The 18,061-nt window shown below is 39.9% G+C and overlaps 1 protein-coding gene across 4 annotated transcripts; it reads left to right on the forward strand.

The window, feature by feature from the left end:
• The first annotated feature begins 5,452 nt into the window (after nucleotides 1-5,452).
• Nucleotides 5,453-10,416, forward strand: pax1a (paired box 1a). Of its 4 annotated transcripts, XM_058614591.1 has the most exons (6): nucleotides 5,453-5,846; nucleotides 6,562-7,179; nucleotides 8,035-8,156; nucleotides 8,562-8,781; nucleotides 9,525-9,557; nucleotides 9,668-9,750. In XM_058614591.1, exons 1-5 carry the CDS (start codon nucleotides 5,843-5,845, stop codon nucleotides 9,554-9,556), a joined length of 996 nt encoding a protein of 331 aa, XP_058470574.1. In that variant the 5' UTR covers nucleotides 5,453-5,842; the 3' UTR covers nucleotide 9,557; nucleotides 9,668-9,750. The 4 variants fall into 4 exon arrangements, with proteins under 4 accessions (XP_058470574.1, XP_058470573.1, XP_058470572.1 ...); XM_058614590.1 differs by lacking the exon at nucleotides 9,525-9,557 and having other exon boundaries at nucleotides 8,619-8,781; nucleotides 9,668-10,416; XM_058614589.1 differs by lacking the exon at nucleotides 9,525-9,557 and having other exon boundaries at nucleotides 8,038-8,156; nucleotides 9,668-10,415.
• Nucleotides 10,417-18,061: the final 7,645 nt, after the last annotated feature.

Here is an 18,061-nt window from a genome sequence, read left to right on the forward strand (position 1 = left end):
AGAGAGTCCGAACTGCGGGTGTCGCTGTCCGTGTTCTGCCCTCGAAACTGATTCAATGAATCCTCTCACCAAACATCAACAAAGACTTTTCAGTGCATTCAAAGTATCGGAATAAAAAGAAAACTTATCTGGCTACAGGGAGCGCTTCATTTTCACACTGTCTCACACACGATATATCTGTGTCCCATGAGGACGTGAGCGTTTGAGTTTCGAGCATGGCAACACAAGAGACATGGAAATATGGTAATCATTCTGAGCAAAAAAAACGACTTGGAACAACATGTGGCCTAATATTAAATAATGTTTTACAGCCAAATCAGTGCTATTATATACAGCTGAATGTGCTCTAAAGACATCTGTAAAGCAGGCAAGATGAACAGCGATACAGTAAATATGACCTGTGGATATATTTAAGTTATATATCTTCTTCTATCAGTGTAACGTGCCTCACATTGTGACTCCTTGATCACGACGGCAAATTAAATCCAAGCACGATAAAGAGATCGGTCACACTTTGAATCTTTATTGCGCCGATAGCAGATGCTTAACATGTGTATACTTTAAAGTTATCTCTTCCAGAGGAGGTTGTCATCCAGCTGAAATTATTGTTACTGCTTCTATTTAGACATTGCAGGTTTGATCTTAATCAAGTGCATCGTGATAAGTGCAGCCGCTCTCCTCGGTCTTAGAAGCTACGAGTGTGCTTGAAATTCAGGGGAGAAAGTCTTATAGTTTGACCTTATTCTAACTCTGGGTTAGGGTTAGGGTTAGCTGCACCACTGGGGTGACACCTACAACTTAAAATCTGTCCATGTTCCAAATTTAAAAGGTATTAACAACTAACTTTTCATCATGTATGGCATCTCATTGAGTTCTCTTCAAAAAAACAGATAATATATCCTCCAAAAACTTATAATCACAACCCTACAGTGACTTTTAAATAATAAAGCAGTGGCAGAGCATAAAACAGGTGTGACTTATTTCTTCAAATGTATGTAACATTGATGCTAGTGCTGACAGACACCACTTTTCCTCTAATAATTTCAACTAATTCAACAAAAACTCCCAATGCTCATTCAGATAACAATTTGATCTGAAGTGGCAAACACCAAAAAACCACTCTCTCTCTCTCCCTGCATCAGTAACATAAGACTGCAGATCTGACTCCACATCACAGATGAGTCCATGAATGTTAACACTTGTGTCTGTTAACATTTTGTGATAGCCATTTTTGGAAACACAGCTGCAGAGAGAGAGAGAGAGAGAGAGACCGGGTCTGTTGCATTTCCCCCTCAACATGTTAAATCAGAAACACATTTGTCCCTAATGCACTACAAATTTGTCATGGATGCCCAAGGACAGCCGAGGGTGTAAGGTTAAATCGAAGTGATGCCATTCATTTTAGACACATAGAGTTTTTGGGTTGGAAAAGACAATAAATAAACAACTAAGATACAAATTCACTTCATTTAAGGTTTTAATGACATTCCCCCTGTCTCCCTGTCTCCCTCCCTCGCTCCTCAGGTGTCTCTCTTACTGTAACAATTAAAGGTGCACTCAGTAACACGAAGACACATGAAAAGTGTGCAGCCAAGGTCACAAGCAATTACCCAGCCTGGTAAAAAAAAAGTTGGCACCACCGCACGCCCTCATTAGACGTGTTCTGCAGCTCCGTGTGGCTCCAGTGGCTATAAAAGAACTGAGCTCACTGAGCTCCGTGAGCCTCCTCGTGCACAGATTCTTCACCGGCAGGAGCACAAAGAGACTACACATCAGCACCTCTGCATCAGATAGGAGCAGACAAACCTTTTCTGTGGAAGGAGGAGGAGGAGGAGGGTGGTGGTGGTGGTGGTGGGGTGGGGGGGGGGGGGGGTGTTGCTTTACAGACTGGGTTTGGCTGGCTCTCCCCTCATCCTTCCTAATAATGAGCAACAATTAAGGGTTTACAATAAGAGAAACATGAAGGTATTAACACTACAGAAATTCTACTCTCATGGCATAGTTTCTGTTATTGCTCTATTATTTTTTAGCCTATTGTGAATTTATTGGCCATGATAATTGAAGGAGCAGGTTTAAATGTATAGTACACAAAAACAGTTTGACACCTAAATTATTAAATGGAGGACGCTGTGACATCTTCACAAAACTTTTTCTGAATAATCTGTAATTATTAGAGTTTTTCTTCCAAATGGATTGAGTAGTTTTTTTTCCATGTTGCTACATACACTAAAATCTTCACCTTGCCAAATAATTTTCAGAGTGAGCAATGATATCAAACTCACCAACAGAGCACTGAAGAGGCTAAAATTGAAACCCCAATTTGTTTGGACATGATGAGAAGACTTTTTTTTTTTAAATGCTGCAATTTATGACTCTTATATATACAGTATATATATATATATATATATATATATATACATACATACTGTATATATATATATATATATATATATATATATATACTGTATATATTCAAATTAAATATAAACAGTGCAAAAAAAGGAGCCTTGGTCTATGCTCACAAATTAATAATAATATTACTAAATTAATATTTAAAACATTATTAACTATGACTTGCAAATTTGTGAGACTTGCAGCACAATTACGTACACACACACACACACAGTGGAAAATAGGGACGTTAAATGGACTTTGAGGACAAACCACACTTTGGAGAAGCGAATCCTTTGATGACACATAAAACCAACACCAATATTTACCGACGAGGGTCGTTGCACCGTGCGAGTGTCAGGTGTCGATGCATGTGTTCGTGTGTGTGTGTGATGTTTAGGCAAATTTGGGGAGGAGACGCGCAGATCTTTGTCTCTCTGAGGGACAGTCAGTGACCTCACATGGACGAGGCAACGATTTAAAACGCCAGTTGAAAGGAAAATGTGTTTGCAGCAAGAACAGAACCTGGACTAAATCAACTCGATCTGTGCCGAATATTTCACTGACCTCAGAGACAGAGAATTATTACGATATCGCGTCATGTTTGGATTTCAATATGACACGAAATCATATAGATATCATTTGTAAAATACATCATTTACAATGTGAATGAACACTCATATCATATCATCATAATTTATTCATATACAAATATAGAAACACCAGTATAATTTTTATTTATTACCGATGAATTAGTAGATTAAATTAAATCGCACTCGTTTCCTTTAGAGTAACAATGTTGTACGCAGTGATCTGACTTCATAAAGTTTAAGTTCAGTTCAGAAAGAATAAGAATAAACGTTTTGGTTCTATGCAATTTTAAGGTGTAATCACTTTAGGGGAAAAAAACTAGAAATAAAATAGACAGAAGAATGTGATGAGGTGACGTGAGTGATTAATCATCCTCTGTTTCATTTGTCTGTTTTTTGCAGCAGTATTTATGTGGGCATATATTGTGTGAATAAACTTTGTATCCTGGAAAATGAGGGGGGAAACCGTTCAAGGTTGTTTTTGTTTTGTCACACATGACAAAGCCAGACGGTTTTCAGACTCTCCCACTATCTCTCCTCCTGTGTCATCGAAGCTCAGGGAATTATATACAGTATATATAGAAAATAAGCGTGAATTATGAACAATAACACATATTTTAAACCCCCTTCATTCTCTGCAAGTCAAACAAAATAAGAAAAATAATATAGTCAAAAAAGCATTTCAGATTCCATCTTATAAAACCAAAACAACTGTGTTTTTAGCGTGAAATTATAATGACAGACGAATTTAATCTCGCACACTCCGCCCCACACACACATTTCATATAAATGTAATTTAAACGCCACATTTAAGCCTCACACTCACTTTAATCTATCACCATTATATTAAGCTGAATGGCCGAAATACACGATATTTAGTATAATAACAATAAAAATAACAACAATAATAATAATAATAATAATCAAAGTAAATATGATATAATATAATATTAAAATCGTATGATTGAAATCCCAAATTAACAAATTGTACAATAAAATACAGAAACCTTCACACGAGTTACATGTTGTTGTTGTTTTTATTTTTAAATAATTATAGATCCGTTTCACACGTTTTAAATAAAGATAATTCGTTAAGTGAAAATAACCAGAACATTAAAATAAATATATAATGTAATTGAAGGCGTCGTTTCTATTTCATAATAAAGTTACACGCAAGGGAGAAAAAAAAGGTGTTCGTTCTTTGTTTCCCACTGAAAGTTCATTGGCGACGCGGGTACAACACCGTGTCTCATACGTGCTGATACAAAGCCATGTAATTCCAATGCTGTCCAGATGAGGGGAGTCCTGCCAGCCAAGCGAGGCAGGGAGGGAGGGATGGAGACAGGGAGGGAGGAAGTTAGGAGATGGTGACGAGAAAGTGAGTGAGCGACAGTGACACTAATGAGAGTGTGGGAAGTTTTACAGGCAATAATTGATGCTCAGCAGCAAAACACAGCAGCGTTTCCCTCCACACTAGCACTCATGCAGCAAGCATGCAACTACAGCTACAGCATGACAATAAAAACAACAAACATGTATCCCCATGTTTTCTATATATAGATGCAGGAAGGGGGAAAAAGTCACCAGTGTTTAACTTTATACCTGGAAAGCTCCTTTGATCCAAACCTGGTGCCTGCATGCCGTGCGCCATGCGCCCTGCTCCCACATGTGAACGGTGGAGACTGAGGAGGAGACAGAGAGGAGTGTGGGGTGTGTTGTGTGGTGTGGTGTGGTGTGGTGGTCAGAGTGCGGGATGCGTGGGTTGTGCAGGAGGGTGAGGAGGACACTGCACCTCGTTACCACTGGGTCGACTGTTAACTTTTTACAAGTGACGTTTTGCGAGCGCGTAAATGTTGGTTTCTAAAAAACCTGGAAACGCTGGAAACAAACATGCTGTGATAATGCACTGATGTCTGGATCCAGTCGATATCCCATAATAGTCCAGGAACTAAGCGTGGATTTCATTGTTGTTGTTTTTGGCATGCAAATTTGCTGTAACACTGGCAGTTGTATTGATGTTATTTTTGAACAGAATTTTGCAATTTAAAGCATGAGCCATTCACCGCTGGTGAGGCATGATTTGCATTCACCACATTGTGCATAACTGTGAAGCGACACATCTTCCCCCACAGTTCATGCGAATCCAGTAAAAGTGATCAAAAGCACACGTTGTCATCAAAGAATATATAAAGTTACATTACAATACAATGTATATATACATCCTCTGATACCACTCCGTTAGAAACATTAAATATCATATATAGGATCCGTCAAAACCAAAACACGCTTGTGTTAGAGGTGAACACATGAATGTCCGTGTCATCCTTGCGTGTGTGTCTCTTGTGATGTATACTTTCTTACCAGAAGGCTGCATGTCGGATGAAACGTCCCCCTCTCTGCCACTTCCACTATGCAAAGTATTTAAAGAGGTTGCGCGGCTCCAACCGGATGAGGCGCACATTGGCTGACAGCGCCTCCAGGAGCGCAGCAGCCAATGAGACCGAAGCAGGGGCTCGGCGTTATAACAACGAAGATTGACGTGGAGGACGCGTCAAATTAATCCCAGCAAACTCCGGACTCCCCGGGACAGCTTCAATTGGCTTTTATCGGATGAAGATCACTTTGTTGCCGCTGTGCCTCTCTACCACTTGCTTCCAAAGAAAGACGGAGGCGAGCTGCTGTCGGAGGAGATTCTAAAAAAAAAAAGAAAGAAAAGAGAAGAGGTCTCGCTCTCCTCTTTCCAGGACTCGTTTCCCTCAAGTTCTCCCCCCTTTTTTGGCTTTTCTGCCTTCGCTCGGACGCATTCAGCCATTTGAAGAGGCACCATAGATTTCCCAGCATCTCGCAACATATATAGGCAAATGGGTAAGCCTGTTACCATGTGCATGCTTCACTGGCTGGCGGGATAATGGAATCGTATCCAGATACAACGAGGCTGCGAAAAGACTTCAAAAACTATTCGGGTTTTTTTTTTTTCTTTTCCTGTTGGTCCAAGTTCACATTATGTGCAAATGAAGATCTTCTTCTGTCAACTTTATTTCATGGTGGATTCTATTTTCCTCCCCCAGCTCTGTTTCTCCTTAAAAGCTTTAAACCTTAAATGGAAACATCCCAGCAATTATTACTATGAGAATGGCTTCTTTGAAGAGCTCGTGCATGTCCAATCCTCGAGCAAGCTCGCCATTTTCGATGTTGTTTTATTTGCTTTTTGTGCACGCGGGGATTGTGGAGGCTAGACAGAGTTTACACTTTCTGCAAAGTAGCAAGAGAGTTGGTGTGTGTGTGTGTGTGTGTGTGTGTGTGTGTGGGGAGGCTGACATGTTATAGACTACAACTCCATAGCTTTAGTTTATGGTGTAAATTACAGGAGTCGGCCTGTGTCATCCTGGTACACACTGAACATGTTGAGGTTGTCTTTGCCTGTTATTAAGTGATGTGTCCATTTTCTTTGATGGAAACACAGTATATAGAGAGCGGTTTTGGCAGACAGTGGCTACGTTAACGGCTGCAAATGACATGTCACTGACTCTCAGCTCAAGTAAAGTGTGTGTCTCTTGTCTGTTTTTTTTCCTTCCTGCAGAGCAAACCTATGGAGAGGTGAACCAGTTAGGCGGCGTGTTCGTCAATGGGCGACCCTTGCCCAACGCCATACGGTTAAGAATAGTGGAGCTGGCTCAGCTCGGGATCAGGCCCTGTGATATCAGCCGGCAGCTGCGAGTCTCGCACGGCTGCGTGAGCAAGATCTTAGCGAGGTACAACGAGACGGGCTCCATCTTACCCGGTGCCATCGGTGGGAGCAAACCGCGCGTCACGACGCCCAACGTGGTGAAGCACATCAGGGAATACAAACAAAACGATCCCGGGATCTTTGCGTGGGAGATCCGGGACAGGCTTTTGGCCGATGGAGTTTGTGACAAGTACAATGTCCCGTCGGTCAGCTCCATCAGCAGGATTTTACGCAACAAGATTGGAAATCTGTCTCAGCCTCAGTACGAGAGCGGGAAGCAAGCCTCGGCGCAGGCCGGACTCTCCTACAACCACATATATCCGTATTCCTACCCCAACACCATGTCGCCCAAGATGAGCAGCCCTCCTGGAGTACCAGTGAGCGCCGGACATGTGAGCATATCCAGAGCCTGGCCTTCTGCGCACACCGTCAGCAACATCCTCGGTATACGAGCGTTCATGGATCCCACAGGTGAGGGAAACACAGACACTCTGTGACTTCAATCTTACAATTACAGGCCTCTCACTGTTCTGACCTTAGATCCATGCAGATGTTTATTAATATCACGTTGTTTATTTCCCCACATCCTCTAATGGCAGCAGAAAGAACAGTGTGTCCATTACAAGTCTTACACGCAGGGCTCCCTGTCAGCCTGCAGTCCTAAAAAGGCAGAATAAGGCCACCTTCAGTGGGCCTTTTCACGGCATGATGCATTTGCAAACACCTTGATCACCTGCTATATCCCTCTAATCCATCCATCATTACATGGCGTCTTTTTCTTTACCTTAGGCCTACTGTGTTCAGTCGCCTTGGACCAGCACAGTCTTCTCCCACAAGGTCCAGGATAACGTTGTAGAAAGTGTACCTCACATTAAATATTATTATGGTAATTAATAATACATTTGTTTCTTATATAAAAAGTTGTATTTTACGCAAACACGTCATACTTAAATGTGACATTTCACTGTTTGACAATCATTTTCCAAATAGCTAATGATGAAAAATAAATTAATTTCATTATTTAATAAGACTTTGAAATTATTTAATAACGCCTGGACTGTTTTTTTATGCATTTATTTAACACTGCCATAACACACGAGCACTGCAAACAATTACGCACTTCATTATTTATAATTCTGACTTTAAATAACATAATTACTTTAACAAACCATGGTGTAAATCTATTTTAAAACAATTCTATTTAAAAGTCCAACAGCTCGTGCGTAAAGTATACAATTTGCTTAATTTTCTACAGTTATTAATGAATCATAAAACTGTTTTTTTTCTTTTGTATATTTAACATGAAGTTCGTGTGTTTTAAAACAGCAGAAGGATATCCACAAAAAATGGAGGAATGGAGTAGCGTCAACAGAGCAGCTTTCCCAGCGGCTCACACAATCAACGGGATCGACAAATCAGCCATCGACGCCGACATAAAATACGCACAGGTAATAATCACATCCTACGAATGACTGCGACTGAGAATAAACACGATAACGTTGGACGTCTGCACAGCCTGTGACGCTTTTAACACAGAGGCTGCACATTGTGTGTCCAAACACGCCATTTTATTTTCTTTGCTGGGAAGAGTCCACATGTGTTTAGTGCCAAAATGGGCAGCAGAGGCCTTAGGTAAATAATTGCTTGTGCTGCACAGACGTGTGGCAGCGCTGTGAAAAGTTTCCAAAGTATCTGTTATTTGTGTCAAAATAATGTTAGTGCTTCTATGATAATTATTCAGGTGGAATTAAATGATCGTGTTGGATATAGATAAAGATCCACTCCTGTAAAAGCGACATTGTGACAAAACGCGTGCTTATTATTGTCTATATTGTGCGTTTATTTATCTGCAGCCTTCATCCACATTGTCCAGTTATGTCTCGGCGTGCGCTTACTCTCCCACCAACCAGTACGGCGTGTACAGCGGGTCAGCGGGCGGCTACGTGGCCCCGGGACACCATCACCACTGGCAGCCGCAGAGCCCCGTCCTGTCGCACCCAGGTGGCGGCATGGGTATGCACGCGGGGGAGATCCACTCAGCTATGGCCTTCAAGCACGAGCAGGCCCGAGAAGGTACATTATATTATATGTGTGTGTGTGAAAGAGAGGCTGAATATGTATTATTATTATTATAATTATTATTATTATTATTATTATTATTATTGTTATTATTATTATCAGTATTATTATTTGTTTTATTAATAATAAGTAGGAGCAGCTGCATCGACTTAATTCCAAACTAAGTAAATGACACTTATTAAATATTGAGCTTCCAGAATTGAAGGATTGGGGGAGAAAAATTAAATTCCAATTTTATTCACTTTATTTTAATCGAATAAATTCAAAACAACTTCATTTGGGTGTCATGTGCGTCACGTGAACTTATTAAATACATATGGCACATGTGGCACAGAGTAAATCCACTCATATAACATGTAACATACCATAATGCCAGTGAGTGTTATCTGTTAGAAGTATTAAGCATTGTGCAATGGATAGTAATGGAAAAATTGCACTTTACATGTTAGTAGAGTACAGTAACAAAATGGCAATAATGCTGTAATAGGAAGGTTATTTATGACGTAATTAATGTGAAAGTTAATGTCCAGGTGATAAAAAGTATTATTATTATTATTATAGGCTAAAATTACTGACAGGACATGTTTGATAATGTTATTACCAGACTGTCATTGGTGATTACTATAAAAAATAAGATGCTTTCACCATAATATAATCCCCCATTGCCATACTATTGTTACTGTACTGTAATCTAAGGTGTTGCCACTCACTGTGTATTTCTGAACTCTCTGTTATAGTTTCAAGCAAGTCATACCCGCTGCAACACTAAGGTGAAATGATTCACTTTAGAAATCCTGAGTGGTAAATAATGATTTTTTTTGATGAGATGTTCCATGCACAGGTCCACTCTAATTATTATTGTTTTTCTCTCTTTGTGCAGGAGACAGGAAGCCTCCCAGTCCACTGAAGCAGCAGCAGCAGCAGCAGCAGCAACAGCAGCAGCAGCAGCAACAACAACATGAAGACTTGAACAGTGTGCATGGACTCAGTCTCCCTACCTCATCATCATAACCGGGACTTACACCACCTTAATTACCAGACTCATTTAAATGAACCCATTTTCGTCAGCTCCAACAGTAAGTCTGAACTCTAATGGCCTTTCCCCCTGGGTGTTAGCAGCTCACAGTCAAACACAGGCCTATTCACATGCATTATGAATACAGTATACTGTAGCTTTAGAGACCTTCATGGCCATATGAATGTAAGCTTGCATGGATGTATCCCCCCCCCTCATTGGTTGATAGTTGTTTTTTCCCTCTCAATTGACTCACTACATGTTTGGACTTAAAAAAAAAAAACAGTCTGTCAATGATCTTTTATTATAAATATAAAACTAAGGGCTTTTCTGTAATAATCTGCCATATCTAAAACACAAAAAAAGACTAATCATTTGTGGCCCAGGATCTCGATCTTACACAGTGACTTTTTCCAAGAACTACAATTGTCTAAATGTTAAATATTTGCCAAAGCTTTAATTATATATTTTTTTAATTTCATTGTAAATATTCAATAATAAATGCTTTCTTAAATTTGCCGCACGATGGTCTTTCAGCGTATGCGTCATTTCAGTACTCTGAAAAATGAAATTAGTTGTTTGTTTTTTCGGGGGTTGGTTTTGCGTGTGTTGTTATTATTTAAATATATATATAAAAATAGACTTACGGTGAATTTTATTTCTTGAGTGGTTTTACGGTTTTGTTGGGATCCCAACAATCACCTATACTCTCATTTCTGCACTTGGGGTCTCCAAAAAACATTTTTTACCTGTGAATTATAGCATTTATTTTGACCAAATATGATTATAATGCAACATTTGTTCGAATTAAGGTTTATTCTATGATTTTAGACAGTGACCTGTGGCGTGGAAACGTTTCTCAGCTGGATTTAAATCCAAAATATCATATAATTAAACCAACATTTAGGGTCATTACGCAACTGTTTACTGAGAGAGGGAGAGAAAGAGGTGAGGTTTTTTTTTTATTACTCAGGTGTAACCTCATCCACGCTGCTCTCCCACAGGCCCGGTGCCTCCTGCACCGATGCTATCTGTGTGTGTGTGTGTGAGTGGTAACTGATACCTGCCAGGATGGAAATCTGAGGCCTGATCAGCGCGTTAATGAACAGTGCGTGCAGAGGAGCAGCTGACTGTCCAAATCCACCCACATATGCACATTATTCATGGTTAATGTTTTAACCCCCCCACCATCCCCCCTCTCGTGTAAAAATCACACTTTTCACTCACAGGCCTGTGAGCTCTGCTCTCGCGCTCTAAAGCGTGGAGGGAACATGCGTCACTGAATATTGATGATATTTAATAGTCGCACACCTCTGTGTTTGACTCGTACGCCTGGACTTGTATTGTTTTCTACTGGCTACATAATGTTTGTCCAATTAAATTAAAAAGAAAGTTATTACAGTGCAAATCGCGTATTAAGAATTTCTGCACCGTTTTATTCTGCGTCACATTTTACTGCCATAATGAATCAGTTCCTGGTTCGACGTGTCGGAAAAGCAATTAATTCACCGATTTAATATCAACAATGCATAAAACAACACGTTTCCTTTTGTTGTTATAGTGTAATTATAACATTTGTATTTATTTGAAGATATGTTTGTATTTGTTTGTGCAGCTTGAGGCTTTTAGAATTTGACTTTACTTTCTAAATTCAGCACAGGTTGTTGATGCAGGGAGGCAAAGGTGTGAAATACAGCAGTTTTGGTGTCAGGGCCTATTTAGTTTGGTTGGGTCAGACTGAGCAGTTCTGTGCTTTTCAACAGTGGCTTCAGTGTGAATGCAATAAGAAAAATAATCTCTTATTTATTACTAACTTAGTCATTCTACATGCTGTATATCAATGTGCTTTGCTTGCTCCATAAGAGTTAAACCGCACTGTTTTTATAGATAGACAGTTGACAGTTTAGTTGAGTCTCATCCAGTAGAGATTATTGATAAACCAAACCAGGTCTAAGGGTTTCATTGCTATCCAAAAAACTGAATATTACAGTGTTATACAGTGTATAACCTGTGTGTTAAATTGTGTTTATCAGCTGCATGGATTCCTGGTGATTGGAGTCAACTTTATTCCAAATAAATACATTTTAGATAAATTAATTTCAAAGTCCCCCTAAAACATTTTTTATCTTTAATTTATTTCTGGCAACTTAAGCTCTTAAAAAGGCAGAATACCATCATAATTATTTTAATACACTCTGTGTTATTTGCATCCTAATAGAATCCAGACATACTAATTGAATTATTGAAGTTGAAAAGTTTGACTGTTTGTCTGCTAGCAATTCTGATATTAACTGTATGGCATTGATCAGTCATTCTTGGAACTAGGAATACATTGTGTTCACAGAACTCTTTTTATGTTCATGTCATTCAAACAAGTTCCGAAACAGACAGAACTGTTAACACAGAGTTTTATAAAGCACACGCTGGAATCTGGATGCCCCCTCAACTGTATTGTGCAGTCACTGATTCATTTCCCCTTTAGCAGCAAAGTCCCCAGAGCTTCAGTATATCCAAACATTAAGATGGCCTACGAGTACACACGCTCCCTGACTGGAGTCGTTCATGTTTTCCCGGATACCACTTGGGGTTCAGAAAACACTCCTTCATGGTGGCGGGGTTACTTCCTGCGGGACCTATGGTCATCAATCAGGGCAGCAAGTGATACCCCCCACTGTGTCCTGTGCAGAGCCTCTGTGCCGACGGGGCAGCAGGTGGGCTGCTTCTAAATAGATATTTTCTGTTTATACAGGGCACACAATATCTCTTACAAATTGAGTGTGTGTATTTGGAGATAATTGCAATGTGAATGCATATGTCAGTGGGGTCCAATTTTAATCCCAGAATAGTCGTTAGAATTAAGTGTATACATTGTTCAGATAGTACAATCATTTCTATCCATTTCAGTAAAATAACTTATGGACATTTTATTCTGGTTTATTCATTTTATTAAGGTCAGACAAGGTGAAGAGGTGATTTGCTTAGATCTGCGTATGGTTCTCAAACGTTTTTATACCAAAAGCCACCTGAGAAAATATTGAGCTCTCGAAGTAACGTCATTATTACCAAATGTTAAAATACAGTGTACGGTGTAAATATGTCGAGCAAAGTCAGCTACGGATTTTTCACAGGAGGCAGATTTATTCCCAATAAGATCATTTGCTCCCTTCTCATCCTCCTCTTCTTCACATATACTTCACACGCTGGTATAGTGACATTAGATGAAGATGGAGTCAGAGATAAGGCGACTCTAATTATTATAATTCAACTTTGTTGATATTTTTGTTTCATTTTCTGCATGGTCAAAACTCCAACCACATACCCTGGTAAATACAGAATTTCGGGAAGTACCACCAGAGGAAGCTTGTGTACCACTGGTGGTACACATACCACAGTTTGAGAACCAAAATTAAAATCATTAAAAAATAATCTGTATAGTTTTTTTTCCTCCAAAATACCATCTCTCCTAACCCATATCTTTCAATAGTACTGAAAGTAAAACACACACTTGTATTATGAGAAAAAAGGATATTTTTACACAATAAAAATCCCAACTTGAAACATTGAAACTAGTGACACAAGTTAAAAAACTCTAAGATACCACAGGTTTAAACAGATACTTGAAGACATGGAGACAGACGATTTGCTCTTCTTGAACCTAATGGATATAATATTAAGCACCAGTCATAATCCAAGTGAAAGTGTGACAGTGACAAGTTGCCTTAAAAGCAAGAGCAGACATTGTTATCTGTCTGCCATAAATACAGGAGGGATTTAGTGTTCTTAACAGACTCTGGTGGGTGTGATTTAAGACCTTTTTACATTGTCTCTGTCTTCTTTTGTGTTGGGGGAGCATGGGTGGTGGAGTCATTCACTCAGTCACTGCTGCCTTTGCACGACTACAAAAATCAACAAGAGAACATCTCAGGACAGTTGACATGGCAGACCAGACAGGTTTTGGAAAAAAAAGTAAAGGAAACATCACTAGAAACCTTTTAGAGAGAGAAAGTGTTAAGTTGGCAAAGTATGACATTTTTTTTGTGGGGTGTTGGGAGGGGGTTGGGGGTGTCGGCAGTTCTCTTGTCTAAGATTTCAAATGAATTGACTCGCCATGGAGACACAGTGAATGCAACGCCGTAACATGTGCCTGTCACGCTCTCTGACAAGCAGCGTGTCAGCGAAGTCATAACTTCAGATTCTGCTCATGGACGCCACTGTGTTGTTTTCAGTTTTCACCGCATGACAGCCTGTGTTGTGTTCAGCGAGCAGAGGAAGTTATGCAGGCCCAGATCAATTAAGACACACGCTCACTGCAGGAATTTCTAAGTGATGTGTTCAGAGTTTCACCTCCCAAAACTAAAACACTAAAGCAGTGGTTCAGTAACGATGTCATCCTTGTAATGCAATCACCATTGCCTGTTTTTTTTTTGTTTTTTTTGTCTTTCCCCCCCTTTGACTGTCCACAGGATTTCCAAGCAGGCAGAGTTACAGCTCTGTAGTCTCGAGGATGATAAATGTCTCCCTCCCATGTTCTTACTTGCTCTGCCAGCTCACCACATCAACCAGACGCTCTAAAAGCAAAAGGGACAGAGACATGATGATGACATTTGGCTTTCTAAATGAAAACGTATCATTTCACTTTTGCTCTTGGGAGATTCCGCCGCCGTTTTTGGTCCTTGGAGGACGCAGCAATACGGCAATAAAGAGAAGAACCACAGGATCACATAGAATGGGCCTGGCCAAGCTTTGATTATTACATACAGATGACTAAAAGAGCATGAAATTATGTTTGCAAACATAATTAAAATTGACTTGAAAGCATTTGTTTGTAAAAAAAAAAAAAGAATGCTTGTAAGTTGTTGTCTTAATCAGTAATCGTTATAAATATCTAAAATATATATTATAAATTATAAATATGTCTAACTGAGTTTAAATTTCTCCACTGCAGACTTTCACGATGGAAATTTGTCAGCAGTTTTGTAGTCACAGTCTATTTTAGTGAAGATCTGGGCAAAGACAGAAACAGCCCTCGGTACAAGAGGATCCTCTCTAATTTGTGGGGACTATAGAATTAATGTTCTGCCTGACTGCCCATCTGTGACTTATTTAAAGTGTGCTGAAATATATACTGTGTTGAATGTTGCCACACACACACACACACAAAAGCGTTTGATTTAAGGGTTGCCTTCAAGTTAATTTTTGGCTCAAATTCTTATTAGGTGATAATAGGATGATGACTCTTCTCTCAGAAATGTGAGTGGTAAACCGCTGTAGTGTCTGTCGGCGTGGGGATGAAAATCCTGCCTTAAGCTCAGTCCAGGCTGTGAAATGAGCGAATAGATGTTTCTGTGTTTAAAAGAGAAGATCAAACAGGAGCCGCTTTACTCCCGAGCTGTGTTACCTGATGTTTAGTGTCAGAATAAATTCACTTTCTCTGAAAGCGCAGGGCTGTTATAATACTGTATTTTTGTAAAATGTAAACAAATCCCATAAAAAGACCAAAACCAACAATGTTTCCTCTCGGTACTTTATGACCTCCCTGCCCTCTGTGGCTCTCTGCCCAAAACCCATTTGTTCCTTCTGAAGACATAAATCATTTAACATGGACCGCTAACGTGTACTTTCATTATTATAACATATACAGCCTATATATACACACACACACACTTATACTTTGTGCAAAGTTGGTTGGGCCTTTGTGACAAAATAAAGCAGAATTAATCATTTCTTATAACTGGTTGAAAAGGTACAGTGTGTATGATTTAGCAACATGGTGAAGTTGCATGTGCTGGAGAAAGTTTAGTTTAGTTTAGTTTGCCTTTGTGGGTTTTTGTAAAAACCCAGTTCCTGATATTAATATACAAGCATCATTCTAGGGTCATAAAAACAACAATTCATGCAAAGATTTTACACTAAAAATTTGTTAGACTATCTTTTCTTATTTTTAATTTCTGCCAAATAATACTAGTTTCACCAAACTGGCCCTTTAAAGGAGGGAGAAAGTTAGAAAAATCACAAAGGTTCCTGATTCCATTACATTTGTGTCCATAACCTGAACCAGTTTCCATCCCTTCTAAGCAAATAATAGCCCACTTTCTGTATTAACTCCATATTCAAATGAGATACCAGGAACTAAAGTGCAGTTCAGGTGTGAAACACGCAGAGCCTGTTTACTACTGCACGTGTTCAGCAAGATCCCCATGCAGTGAACATGTCACCATGTAGAGAGCTGAAGAGATAATGCAACAAAAGGTGAGAGGTAAACAACACTGACTGTCATTAATCAACCGTTTGACCATGCCCTGCTGCTGCTGCCACTCCCTCTGCAGTTTCGTGACAACGGCACCAGTCAGAGCTGCCAGCCCCTATCACTTGTCAGATTTTTAAGAAACTTGTTGGCTGATCACCAAGACAGGCTCATGTCTAAACCAACACAAACTTACACAACACTCCGAGCACTCGTAGCAACGTCCAGGATGAATTAATCATTTACACGACCGTCTCACCTTTCCCCATAATTGACGGTATCAGCATTTTTTGTTGTTGGTGGTGTTTGTGAGCAACGAGGTCTGAGGAAGCCGTGAAGTCGACTGTGGCTACAAATGAGCTCAGAGAGTGGATAAGGCCCTTTGAAGAACACCAAGTGCAGCCAGTTGTGGAGAACCATGCACGCTGCTGTTATTGGTGCTTCTCACTCAGACACGCCTCTCCCATCTCGACACTCGCATGCAGCGTTGACCCAAAGGGTGGCTGTTAATTTGGCATGGCGAAAACATGGGTCTAAAGTGAATGAAGGGTCTGATGTAGGCACTCCACGGGGGGAGTGAAGAGAGAGCGGTGCAGCTTCACAGGCCACACCAGCTGACACTACACCCATCCCAGAATAAGTCAAACACAACATGACTTAAGAAATATGTTTGGCATAAGAGATACACGAGAATATTTGATGTTTCACTGAGTCACACTTTCTTCAAAAATAGCTTTAACTGTGACAAAAACATCACTAATCAAAATATAAAATAGAATAGGTTTAGTGTTAACAAGGTCAAGAATAAACAGTTTTTTTGTTTTTAAATATTTATATTAAAGTTAGGAAGGGAAGTATATAGAGTGTATAAAAATAAGTTTCTGCCTTCAAAATATATATTTTGATTGAGGAAAGTAATAATTCATCTAAAACTAAAGGTAATTTTTTTGTATTCACTACTCTGTGGAATCACACACTGATCAGTGAAAGAAAAACTCTGAATGCCTGAGCAAAAAAAACTAAAAAAACAAATCTGTCCCATTTTATTTTATGAAATGTATCAGACGCTCATCTGCAGACGAGATATACAGCCATGTGGGTGGCTACTCGGCGCTGCAGATCCTCTCACTCATCGCCCGTCGCTGTAGACTGAGTCAACCACCAGTCACACTTCCAAGCCACAATAGCAAGGTGGGCCTCTGCAGAAATGCTTAAACTGCATTCAATTGTCCAGTGAGCCGTCTGTCTTTCAGCTTCAGTCACTCTGCGAAACCCTAATGAGAAACACGATCATTTCTGTTCTCTGGTTGACGAGGATTTTCACCGCTTCAGTCAAGAAAACTTGTTTTGTTGTAACATGAATTAACATGTTGGATTAACAAATGATCTCATGTAATATCAAATATCACTTTATTATATTATAAATAAATAAAGTCTTTACATGCGAGAGTACATAGTGTGCTGCCTGTTGACAGTACAGTCGTGTTTATCAACCACAATTCACATAATGCAAAAATATTTCCTTTATGTGCTTCATGGGAAAATGCAAAGGAAAGCCATTAACCACCTCCACTGTGCAGAGAGAAGCCCTGATCACAGAGAGAGAGACAAAAGGTGAGTGTCAGAGTGATAAAGGAAGTGCTCGGCTTCTCTTCCTGCTCGCAGCAGCACAAGAATGAGGAGGATGTGTCCGCGCACACCAGGGCTATCCATTACCGAGTTAACAGGCCCTGCGTCACACTATAAGTGAAATCCAAGTCTGTCCGTGTGTCCGTCCGTCCGTCACGTGCAAGACAAAACAAATAAACACAAATTCATCGAGGTTTCACGCCAAAGAATGCTGAGGCTTTGTCCACTGAAAACACGACACTGTATGGATACACCATCACGCCGTCTCTGGTCCACCTGCAAATGCAAACAGAGGAAATTCTTGTAAGGAAGTTTTTTAACATCCCCCCAAAGACAGGCCTGTCTTGCCAGACTGACTGGTTGACCTAATGAAAATATGTTGAGGA

Source organism: Solea solea, chromosome 18 (genome assembly GCF_958295425.1).
Source record: "Solea solea chromosome 18, fSolSol10.1, whole genome shotgun sequence".
Classification (NCBI taxonomy): Eukaryota; Metazoa; Chordata; class Actinopteri; order Pleuronectiformes; family Soleidae; genus Solea; species Solea solea.